The sequence below is a fragment of the Mus caroli genome, chromosome 1, assembly GCF_900094665.2.
Source record: "Mus caroli chromosome 1, CAROLI_EIJ_v1.1, whole genome shotgun sequence".
NCBI lineage: Eukaryota > Metazoa > Chordata > Mammalia > Rodentia > Muridae > Mus > Mus caroli.
Window position 1 is genome coordinate 166,168,734 of NC_034570.1, and position 12,691 is coordinate 166,181,424.

At 42.1% G+C, this 12,691-nt stretch overlaps 1 protein-coding gene across 6 annotated transcripts in view; it reads right to left on the minus strand.

Annotated features, from left to right (window-relative positions):
- Pld5 (phospholipase D family member 5) overlaps window positions 1-12,691 on the minus strand; it is a 323,819-nt gene that overhangs the window by 118,578 nt on the left and 192,550 nt on the right. For all 6 annotated transcript variants that reach the window (XM_021158929.2, XM_029483515.1, XM_021158940.2 and 3 more), the window contains one exon: window positions 11,753-11,921. In XM_021158929.2, coding sequence (XP_021014588.1) covers window positions 11,753-11,921 — 169 coding nt within the window. The remainder of the gene's footprint in view (window positions 1-11,752; window positions 11,922-12,691) is intronic.

The following is a 12,691-nucleotide window of genomic DNA, read 5'->3' on the forward strand; positions in this document are numbered from 1 at the left end:
GCATGGCAGTTTCCGGCGTTGGTCAGGGTGACTTTCTTTGAATGAACACTCTTTGAACTCAGGAAGCAGGTAGGTGGAGGAAGGAATGTCGCTATCAAGGTATGATTAGCATACCTTGGAGCAATGAGTCACAAAGGTTACATTCCCAAGCCTCGACCTAAAGGCCTAGAATTTTGTTACTTCTTCACATCCACTGAGCTTGGAGGAGTTAATGACATTGGAAGTTCACAGTAGAGTAGGACTGATTACAATGTCTTTCTTAGAAGACAGCTAACTCTGAACAGGTTGCCTACAGAATATTTAAGCAGAATGAGAGTAGACAGCTGTATATATCTCAAAGTACATTATTAACTTGGTTATAGGTTGGGTAGGTGAAAGGTTGATTCTTTAGACAGCATTTCTCAGGAAAAAAAAATTCCCACAGCAGCAGAGTTAAAGTCTAGGGATCAAAGGCACCTGAGGGGTGTCTTCACCTCACTTGAATGACCCAGAGATGTTTGTTCAACAAGAAGCAAGGCAAGCACTGAGGCAGCATTCCCAGGCCTGGGGGTGAGAAGAAGGAATCCCAGTGGGAATCAAGCATTCTCCTCTTGCCCAAGGAAAGCCTTCCAGCTTTTACCTTTCGACACATGAAAGACAAAAGCCATCATCACTCTGATAGAGAGAAGCACCCGTACATTTAAATGGATCCAACACAAAAGGTATGGATGTCTGAGCAGTGCCATAGCTGGAGTCTTGAGTGTCCTCCAGAATTGCATGTGTTATTGTCTAGATCTAGTTGACATTACTGGGAGGAGAGGGAGACTTGAGGAGGTAGGTCCTAGTGAGAGATCTTCAGATCTTGGTGATCTCCCTTGAAGGGAGTGGGAGACAGTCTTTCCCCTTTCCAGTTCTACTGCCCATCCAACAGCTGAGTCCTATTGATCTGCCTTAAGCTTCTAAATATTAGAGCCACCTGATCATGGCCCACACTTTGCAACACTGTGAGTTGAAATAATGTTTTGGTCTTTATAAATTGACTGTCTTAGGTTTTCACCAGAGGGATGGAAAGATGGCTTAACACAAACACAGTGGGCACCTGATGATACAGAAGCCAGAAGCCAAGACCCAACCACATGTGAATTCTCCAAGATGGAGAGGGGTGGTTGGGATGAAATGTAGGACTTCAGCATGAACATAGACAAGTAATTAATGCACATTACAACCATGCTTCAGGTTCAAGCTAGCAACCTGCGGTCATTTGAATATGCTTGGCCCGTGGGAGGTCTGGCCTTATTCAAGGATAGTGAGCCTTGTTAGAGGAAGTGTGTCACTGTGGAGGTGACACTTTGAGGTCTCACATGTATGCTCAGATCTGGCCAGTGTGATCCAAAGACTGCACCTGGCTCCCTGCAGAAGACAGTCTCCTTCTGGCTATCTTTGGATCAAGATGTAGAACTCTCAGCTCCTTTTCCAGCACCATGTCTGCCTGCACACTGTCATACTTCCTGCCATGATGATAATGGACTAAGCCTCTGAAACTGTCAGCCAGGCCCAATTAAATGTTTGCCTTTGTAAGAGTTGCTTTGGTCATGATGTCTCTTCATAGCCATGGAGATCATAACTAAGACACAGCCTGAAGACCAAATGTTGAAGTGTTTTAAAGCATCTATGTGCATGCATATATACATGGGCTACACACACTCCAGTGTAGTCTGCTTGACAGGCCGATAAGCCTGGAAGCATTCATGAGGCAAAGAGTTTCAAGAGAAACTTAACCTCCTGGAACCAGGCATTCTCATAACCTGTATACTCATACCCTATCCCCGAATTAGTCTTGTGTATGGATCCATGTGCTCTCTTTCAGTATTATTTTATTATAAGTGCCTTTAAAGATTGGATTCTGACATGGCTAAGCCCTCGTCAGTGTTCCAACGTCCCAGAAAATCATTGAAACCTACAAACTTGGAATTCAGTAAGAAGGTTATCTATTCAGTAACATTCAAATTTACTTCTAGTAGAGAGGGTGAAACTAATTAGGCATTACAAAGAACGGAGCCAGAATAGCTCAGGGCTGGTCTGCAGAGTGTTTACTTGAGACAATAGCCAGTCTTACCCAAACAAGGGAATACACAATGGCCTAGCTAATAGGTAGGTTTACCATGAAAGAGTTAGAGAATCCCCCTGAGATAGGCTTCACTAGGCCCAAAGAAACAGCATAATCAGGCATTTACTAAGAACCCCTGGTGGTGGGCTTAACAATAGACTAGCATTACATCTGGCTCCCTTCTTAGTGGCAGCAGCCTGGTCCCCACCTTCTTTTGATGTATACATTCCTTATGTTTTGTGTCACTGTAACTCAGAGGATGTATCTCTGCTTGGTTTCTTATTATTCTTCTGTATAAAAAGTATGATGCTCGACCTGAAAAATTACATTCAGATTCTACACAACCTCTCATGTTGATCTGTCTGTCACTCATTTTGCCAAGTCCTTGTCCACCTGCAACCAGCGACCCATTCTATGCAGACAGGTACCACAAGGGTCTGTGGCATACATGTACATAAATACACATATATTCATAATATTTACATATGTACAAACAAATAATCTCCTAAGCACAGGGAATATTCAGCTAATCACTGCATTGGAAGAAAAAAAAATCTGTCCAACTCAGGAAGGATATAAATCTAGAAAATAAACAAAGAAAAAAAAAAAGAAAGAAAAGAAAAGAAAGCTGAGAACACACCTGAAGCAGAGGCACATTTTCAGGTAGAGAAAGACCTAGATCCTTTTGTGAAGCAGCTGGACATCAAGGATTGAAATTCTTACATGTCTCTGGTCAAAGGAAGGGATGGAGTGACTCAGAAAGAAATTCATATGTGACTGGCAAGGAGCCAGCCACCACAACACTAAGTTCCACCCAGTAGGCAGATCATAGCCAAGAATCCTGTGCCCATACAAGAACTTCACATGTGGGGGTGAAACAGAAAAATTTGTAGATATTTAGAGACTTAGCAACTGTCCTGCCTGCATACCCCATATGAGGAACAGCTTTAAGGAAAGACACTAACTAAATATAAGAAAAAAAAATCAACCCTCTGAATACTGTAAAAGAAGATAGAGGGAAAAAGGAATGAGTGGGGCATAATATTTCCTGCATTAATATTTAATGCATTTGCTAAATAAAGACTCTTAATAGAAGCGATGCATGATGTAAAACAGGAGCAGGTGCATCAGGGCCCCTGAAATAATAGACCCCAAAGAGTTAAAACTTCTTCAGGGAATCCATGCAGGGTGAGTTGTGGTGCCAGAGGAACAGCTGTATCCTGTGTAATGAATCCATGTGTAGGTGTATGTGTGTGTGGGGGGGGGGGGCAGTGAGTGAGTGTGTGCACATGTGAGTGTGTATATCTGTGTGTGTTTGTGTATCCATTTGTGTGTATAAATTATTCATGGACTATCAACTGTCCAAACCTTTTTAATAGCCACAGAGAGATGATTTGCCTTTTTTTTTTAAACTGCAGTTTTCCAGATATTTATAGCAAGAGGCTACTGCCATATAATGAGAAAATATCCAATTGTCCTTTTCAAAGTAAAGCACTAAGCCACTGATGCTGGTGTGCAGCCATAAGCCTTGCACTCAGTTGGTAGAGACAGGGAAATTGCAGCAAATTTGAGGTCATTTATGAATATTTAGTGAGACATTGTCATAACTCAAAACATCAAGCCAAAAATGACAAGTAAAACAACAGCAGAGAGAGAAGAGGAGAGAGAGAGAGAGAGAGCGCTGAAAGATAGGGAATGCATAGAGGGAGAAAAGAGAAAACAAACAAGCAAACAAACAAAGCCCCAAGACCCAGATAGGACAAGCCTAGTCCTCACTTGATCCAGAGAATGAAGAATAATGCCTTTGGAGCCGTGATTTATTGATACCTACATTACTGGCTTTGGGAGAAATTACACAGGTTAAAGACCTGCCAAGAATGTTCTTTATGCATTTGCATCAGAATAATGATCTCCCTTGAAAGTATACTGGAATGCAAGCAGGGGCATAATCATAATTTGTCAACAGATGGGGAGAGAGGAGCATGCAGAAGCAGCAGAAAGTACTGAGGGAGAATAGACTAGGGGAGAACAGAATCCACTGGATCCTGAGAGCTGCTGAGCCCCAAAGGACAGAGTCAGGGGCAGGGGCAGGGGCAGGGGCAGGGGCAGGGGCAGGGGCAGGGGCAGGGGCAGGGGCAGGGGCGGAGTGCATTCTCTTGCGCTCCTTGCATGGCTGTATTCCCTTTTTGAAGGTTCACAGGTGTTTGGAGTGGGGGGTGGGGTCTCCCTTGCTGTAGTTCAAGTTTGTATTTCCAGCAAACAGAACACCCCCTGTCCCCCCAACATTCTGCTCAATGAATGCACGTTGAAAACGGTTCCTTGTCACATTTTTAAAGCTGGAGAATGCTGATGTAAGTAAGCATTTGCTGAGGGCAGAGCTGGGGAAAGGCACTATTTTGACGAGGGACACCTTTCCTCTTAGGCTCTGCCAGCTCATGCTGACACTGCACCAGGAAGTCTGCTGAAATCATGTTCGGTCTGGAGATGACAGGTAGCTCTCAAGAGTCATTTATGGTTTGACACCAACCCACAGCTCCCTGCTCCTCCTGGCTACATGCTAGACAATCAAGACACGGGGATAAATACCACTCAGGCTTCACAGTCCAGGAATCCATGAGTTTTTCAAACATATGCTGTTGTCTGGTTCCAGAGAGAATAATGTTGATACATAGGTTTAAATTGAAGTGGGCAAAAATCAGGCTGACAAGCCAGCTAGGGAAGAGAGCAATCTGGAGGTGTCTTAAACCATGAAATTCAAACTATGTTTATTAGACTGGCACATTTTCCATCAGCCATTCTCAATCTTGGCTGCCCAGCGGACTCCTCTAGTTGTTTCTAGGCTTGGCCTCTTTCCAAATGTTATAATGTAAAAGTACTCCGGGAGGGTGGAGGGGCACATCCATCTATTTTCGAAGCCCCCCAGGCTATTCTGGGAAGTCATGGCTATAAACCATTGCATCAGGGGTGGGAACTGAGGATCTACAGAGGACAAATTTGCTTTGAAATTTTGGACAAGTTTGTCCAAAGCAAATTTGTCCTTCTCCTTCTCTTTTCTCTTCTCTTCTCTTCTCTTCTCTTCTCTTCTCTTCTCTTCTCTTCTCTTCTCTTCTCTTCTCTTCTCTTGTTGTTGTTGTTTTCCGAGACAGGGTTTCTCTGTATAGCTCTGGCTGTCCTGGAACTCACTCTGTAGACCACACTGGCCTCAAACTCAGAAATCCGCCTGCCTCTGCCTCCCAAGTGCTGGGATTAATGGCGTGCACCACAACGCCTGGCCCTTCTCCTTTCTTTACTTAAGACTGAAGGACAATGCAAATCCATGCTCTGGATAGGATCTTGGCTGCTTCTCACAGAAGTTGAAATCTTTGTGGGCAACAGATATCATTTTTGTTTTACAACAATTCAGAGCTGGGTGTCCACTATATTTAAGGTCCTGCATGTGGAAAACAGAAGTAGTGCTGTTTTGAGTCCTGTTTCATCATTGCACAAAGCAATATGAGGCAGACATCATCCTATATGTTTTCTAGAAAAGGAAATAAGAATCATAGGAGTTATGGCACTTGTTCAAACTGGCCACAGCTATTAAACCACAAAGTATATAAAATACATCAAATGCCAAACCCTATAGCTGTGGTATGTTGGAGGTCCCCCATGGGTCCCTATAGTCAGTGGCATATACCATAGTGAAAAGACTGTGGTTATATTAGTAGGTTTTTTTCATATTAAAACAGAATATAATGGCAAACATGGATTTACTTATTTATGTGGCTTTTACTTTTGAAGCTTCTGTGATCAATGGCTCCACAACTTTGGGCTTCAGATGAAGCAGTGCCTCAGAGTGGGAATCACATCTGAAGAAGTCACTCACCACAGGGGCATGAGTCTGAAGAAGAGGAAAAAAAAATCAGCCTCTCACAATCTTCTTTGAGAGCTGATGGCTCACCCTCACTGGCCTAAGGACTTTCCACAAGGCCCATATATCTCCAAGTTTCCACTACTTTGCAATGGTCCACAGTGCTTGAGAGTCTGTCACCATGACAACATAGATAGAGTTGCAGGGCACTGTATTTAGTGAAACAAGTTAGGCACGGAAATAGGTTACTGATGGTCTTCCTCATAAGTGGAATCTATACAACAAAACTCATGGACTACTAACGGTGGTTACCAGAGAATCGAAAGAAAATAGGGTTGGTGGAGTAGAGGCGAAAGGGACCCATGGGACCAAGAGGTATGATTCCATTGTTTGGCAAGAGGAATATGTTCTATTATTCTGTGTCTCACAGGGTAAATATAATTGACACTAATGACTTAGATACCTCAATATAGCTAGAAAAATTTGGATATATTTGCCATCAAGAAATGACAGAAGAAATGCATATGCTAATTTCTCTGAGCTAATCATTATTATATATATATGAATCCATTTATCATACCATATCTCCTAAATATGGAGAAATATTTGCCAGTCAAAAAACCTTAAATATAAGAGATATTTAATAAATAACCTCTAATACCACTGAGAAATAGGATTCATCTGGGCCCCGGAAATAGTATTTTATTACAAAGTGGATCCTGACAATGGGTGGGAGAGGTGAAGAGACATCACAAGTCTTCAAGCTGCAAGACCTAAAGAAGGAATAAGGACCATTGTGAGAGGGAGGGACAGAGATGAAAGGGAGAGGAACCTTGAGAACCACTGATGACAGAAATAGGGAACAAGGGGTATGGACTAATATGAAAAAGTAATTATAATACAAAATGCTACTATCACTTATGAATTGATCATAGGATGGATGTGAAACAAGTGTGACAAGGACAAGCTTTATAAGTTAGAGGAAACAAAGGCCCTTGGATGTTGAGCAAGCCAGAGCAAGAGTCAGTAATAACATTGGTATGGCAAGGGAGGAATGGGCATGGTTCCAGGAAGACCCCGAAGATAGGAGTCCACCATAGGTATAGTCAATGAGTTAGGACACCAGGCTACATCCTCTCTGTGCAGTGTAGCATGGACTAGCCTCAAGACCTTCATCTTCTGCGCACTGGGGTTATAGACATGTGCCACCAAGCCTGGCTTGTTTTAATTTTCATCTCAGAAAATATAGATGGAGGTTGAAGGTTATTTTCTAATAAAATGTTACTTTTTCAGGATCTAATATATCAAAAATATTATTTCTAGATAAAAACTATACCAGATAACAACTGACAAAAATCAATGGAAAGGTAAAAAGAGAAGCATATAGAATTCTGAAGAATGGACTTTGGCATGTTGGAGGGGCATATGTTTCAGGTCTTTTCTAAAGACAAAGTGGACCCTGACTTCCTGAACACCAGGGGTAGGAAAGATGTTCTTCAGTGGGTGAGCAGATGGTGTCTGTTCTCTCTCTCTCTCTCTCTCTCTCTCTCTCTCTCTCTCTCTCTCTTTCTGTATGAGTGTGTGTGTATACATACATAAAACTCCATGACAAATAAAATGAATGTCAGAATTGACACACACACATTATGATAGTTTATCTAATCCTCATCTTTGAAAAAATTGCCTTTTTTAAAAACAGGTAATCACCAAGTTTCTGTCACAGTGAAGCCTCTAGCTCATGACTGGTGAACAGTGTTCAACTGACTGGAACATGAGCTGAGGTATATGCACAGAGGAGCGAATATACACGATGACATGTATGGTAGTAATAAGCACACACACAGGCTTTAACTTAGTCTACAGCATCTGCTACCACCCTGGCTTTGATGCTGAGAAAATGGAGGCACAGACAGTCCTGTATCCTGGTCGAGGTCACACAGCTGCTAAGTAGGCAAATCCTACAGGCTTTCTGAAATCTGCTAATCACCCAGCTTGTGGTGAGAGGAGCCGAGCTGTACTTTGCAAACGGCCTTCTGTATCATTGCACGCTCTCTCTTCTCATTAACTCCGCCAAATCCTGTGCAATTTAAAAACTATCCAAATTTTCCCAAATCAAACACTTTAATGTATCATCAGTTGGCAATCGTGCCAGTTGGGAGCTCTCTGGGAGGCTGACATCTAATTGATTTCACATAAATGCATCTCTTTAACATTCCATTGTTTCAGCTCATTAATTATTTCATTTGGTACCTCACTGAAGTCGGAAAGAACGGGTACTCTCTGCATGGATCAGGTCGGTCTACTGATCAGTCCCCAGCAGCCACATTTCTTGGCTTTTCCTAAAACATCTTGATTTCATAAAAAAAAAAATTCCCATCATTTTATCTCATAAATTAGCAATCAAATGTCCTGTAAATTTTAATAACGTATTAGAAAAAGTCATCATCGTGGAAGAAGGAAATAAAATCTCCTTTTCCTAGACAAGCATTTTCACTAATTTCAAAGTATGGTTGCTGTAGCACTGTGGGATCCACTAGCCTTCAACTGGACCTTGAGACAGTTCAAAGAATAGAAAGGAACAGGCACGAAGGCCGATGACCCCAGTGAGATGTGAGGAAGATGAAATGAGGGTTGTACGGTGGGAATTAAAGCAGCATCCTTTGGAGACAGCTCAATGGGTGCTTTTGGTGTAAACATGAAGGCCCATGCTCAATTCCCAGGGCTCACAGGATAATCTGGGCTTGGTACAGCGCTAGTGTAATTCCAGTGCTGGAGGAGTAGACGGAGGCAGATCCCTGGGCTCACTGGCTCAGCAGTCCAGCCAATCACCATTAAGGTGACCCATTCAGAGACCCTGTCTGTTTATACGAGGTGTGCAGTTTCTAAGGAATGGTACCTAAAGTTGACCTCCCTCCTTTCACAGGCAAGCACACATACACATGTGCACCCTCGCACACATATATGTGCATACACATACATTCATACATGCAGTACTTTGGAATCCAATACATAACACATTTTAAAGGAATGTCAGTTTCCAGGCAATATTTTTGTAAAGTCCACATTTATCATTCATGCTGATAACAGGCACTATTCACTCTTACAAGCTTGCCTCCATCTAGATGAGACACAAATCCCAGGGACGTGTTTACTTGTGTCTGTCTGCTGCTGAGCTGGGCTTGCCTGCCAGAGTGTAGAGTTCTGTGGAATAGTTTGCTTACAGCCACACTGTAATAAATAGGTGCTTTGGGCTATACTTCCTGCTCATCTCTCTGTTGTTTGTGGTCCCCTCGAGCAATTTGCAGGCTCTGTTAGTTTAAAAATAACTGTCATGTTTGACTATTATCCATTAGCTAAAAGATGGTTTCTTTAAAAGAGATGACAAGAGCACTGGGAACATGACTCAGTGGGTAGAGAGCTTGCCTAGAATTCAGAAGATGCTGGGTTCAATCCCAGCACTGCATAGATATGGCAGTTTATGTCTGCAATCCCATAACATGAAAGGTAAAGATAAGAGGACCACACAGTCAGGTCAACCTTGGCCATGCAGCAGACTTGAGAACCGCCTGAGCTATTTAAGCTTCTTCTTCTCCAAAAGAAGAAGAAGGGGGTGGGAGGAGAAGGAGGAGGAAGAGAGGGGGAGGGAAGAGAGAGAGTGGGGGGAGAGGGAGAGGGGGAGGGGGAGAGGGAGGGGGAGAGGGAGAGGGACAGAGAGAGAGAGAGAGAGAGAGAGAGAGAGAGAGAATCTACTATCATAACAAAGAGCATGAAGGAAATTTGATCTGTTTCCTATGGGAAACGACTATGGACTGAGGGTATGGCTTCACAATAGACCATTTCCCTGGCATGTCCAAGGACCTGGGTTCAATTATTCACTGCACAATTAAAGAAAAACACACAGCCATACACAGCATATGGAATGATCAGATTAGAAACCACTTGTAAGGAACTAGATCCTAGCTGAGGGTGGGGTCGCATAGCTTGAACCCAGCACTTGGGAGGCAGAAGCAGGAGGATCTCAAGCCAAGTCTGTGTAGCAAGTTCCAGGACAGCCAGGGGTACCTAGGCTATCCTTCTCAAAACAAACAAACAAACAAACAAACAAACAAATAACAAAAAAGCCACAGCTAGATGCTAGATCCTAGAACACTTTCGTGCTTCTAAAGTTGTGAAAGTCAAATTTGCGCCAGGCTGGATCTGGCCTCATCACAGACTAATGGTGAATGAACTTTCTTAGTCCATATTCTCCTTTTCCCCTTTTTGAACAACAGTGCCCATGATCATCTCATCTCTGTCTCGACACTGCATGTTTGGGGTGTCCTTCGGGCATATAAACAGTCTTTTAAACTTATGTGTTTCCAGAGCAAGAGAATCCCACACGTAGATCCAGAACTGTGAGGCTCTCATACCACGGATTTAATTCCATTTGAGGATGCACTGATATGTATTTTGCATGTGGAAGAGAACGAATTGCTGTGGTCAGAAAGTGGTCTGTGTTGTATCACTTCCAAAGACTGCAACCAGCTGGTCCACTCAGTTCCTGGTATCTTGTGCATGTGACTTGCTTAAACCAATGAAATACGATGGACAGATGCTGCACTCTGGAATGCCAGATCTCAAGCTAACAGGTCTCTGAGCTTCTGTTCTTCTTTTGTGGGTCCAACCACAATATAAAGAATTCAAGTTCATTTACAGAATTCCAAGAGATTGCCATCATTTCAGTCCCCCCTCTCTCAGTTGAGAGGCTGAATGTATTCTATTCAGTATGGCTCCTCTGGCCTCAGGTAATCCATCCCCCAATCACTGCATAGATTTTTGTCTGCTAAACCCTGCCCCGAACCACAAGTAAGTGGATGATCTTTGTTTTCCAAGTACTAAGCTGTGGATGATACATTATGTAACAATACAACCTGAAACATATGCTTAAAGTGGTAGAAGTAGGAACATGCTGAACACAATATACTTTTAATAAGCTTACTCAAAGTCTTCAGTATGACTGTTATGGTTTTTGTTTGTTTTTACTTATTTTCTGATAACCACTACTTTAAAATAACCAAAGTGGTATAATTGAATGAATAACACATTTCAAGACAGCAATCAAGAGTGATGATAAGCCTTGTCAATATGATTTGTATGCAAAGAAACAAAATTGATTTGGCCCAGGACCCATACAGGGCATTTAAATATAGCCCAGTATTCATATACATGAGTAATAGCTCAATGCAAACCATCATAGCTTACCAATATAAAGAAAAAGACATTAAAGTTATAAGGATCTTTTACATTTTTCCTTCAGAGTATTTAATTTGAAATCACCTTTTCTTCTCTATACAAAAGTGACAGAGCCAAAAATATCCAACTAACCTGAGATGTTGGACTTTGTTATTTTAAAAAGGGAGTTCAGAGTCATGAAAGTGAATTGTATAACACAACTGGACCAAATGCATGTCTCAGCAAGCAGATAGATGTGTAAGCTGGCAAACTATACAACACAGAATTCTAGGCCATGCTGTAGGAAGGTGCTATGATGTGGGTGGCATCCTCAAAGCCATGCTGCTCGACAGCACTCTACACAGAGCCTCTTATAGACAAAGATGGAACATGATCTAGCCCTGAACAAACCTGGAGTGATCATAGTAGTGAAATGAAACATGCTTAACCATGGCACAGCTCTATAAATGATAAACACAGAACTCTTGTGCTCTTGGGGGAGGTGGGATTTGGAAAGTGAGCTGGTCTGGTCTTGTTGAGAGCAAGGACAATACGGAGTGTTAGATGCACATAAAACCAGTACAAGCATAGAGGGTGTGGCTTACCTGACATGCGGCTGGGTGAGTGTGGTTGAGGTCCCAATGGGAAGACACTATGTCCACAGATTTTTTGGCCATGTTGAGTAAGTTCATCCAGCCTTGGAAGAGCGGTAAGTGGAACGGGGCATCTTCAGAGTAGTTAAGGCCTTCAGGAATGTTTTCCACAAGAGCAATTCTTAAAAAAGATTTTGAAAAACAAAACAAAACAAATAAAACTTGTTAAATTTGAAGCTATTGATCTTATCACCTGCATTTAGAGAAACATGGAAAGTGATCTTTAAGTTTTTTGGTTATATATATATATATATATATATATATATATATATATATTCTAACAATTTCTGTTTGTCAACCAAATTCCCCTTACATATTCCATACTCGAACCTAAAGTGTTTTGAAAGTTGATGCTGTTTTTCTTTAGTCAGCATTCACTTGTACTTCAGAAAAATCTAGCATATGCCATTGATGGGTTCTAAATTAATCTTGAAAATGAAAATATACCAGTGCTTCCTATGAATGTCTTTTCCTCTTCAGAATCATACTCCTAATGTTTCCCCTGGCACAATCCAATTCTTTTATAAAATACCACTTCTGAAAGCTGTTTGAGAGCATGAATTAAATTTTTCATATCCGTACTGTCTAATACAATGTTGGATATATTGGAATTCAATAAATGTAGTTATTACGGCTTAACCCTCCTCTCAGTGCCTCCCAGCTCAAGGAGAAAAGCAACACGGAGAAGAAAGTTACAAAACTTAGAGTTGCATTAAAGTCAGAGATAAAGAATATGTAAAATACCTAGGTGGTAATGGTGCCCACCTCTAAGCCCAGCACTTGGGAGGCAGAGGTAGAGGTAGAGGCAGAGGCAGAGGCAGAGGCAGAGGCAGAGGCAGAGGCAGAGGCAGAGGCAGAGGCAGAGGCAGAGGCAGAGGCAGAGGCAGAGGC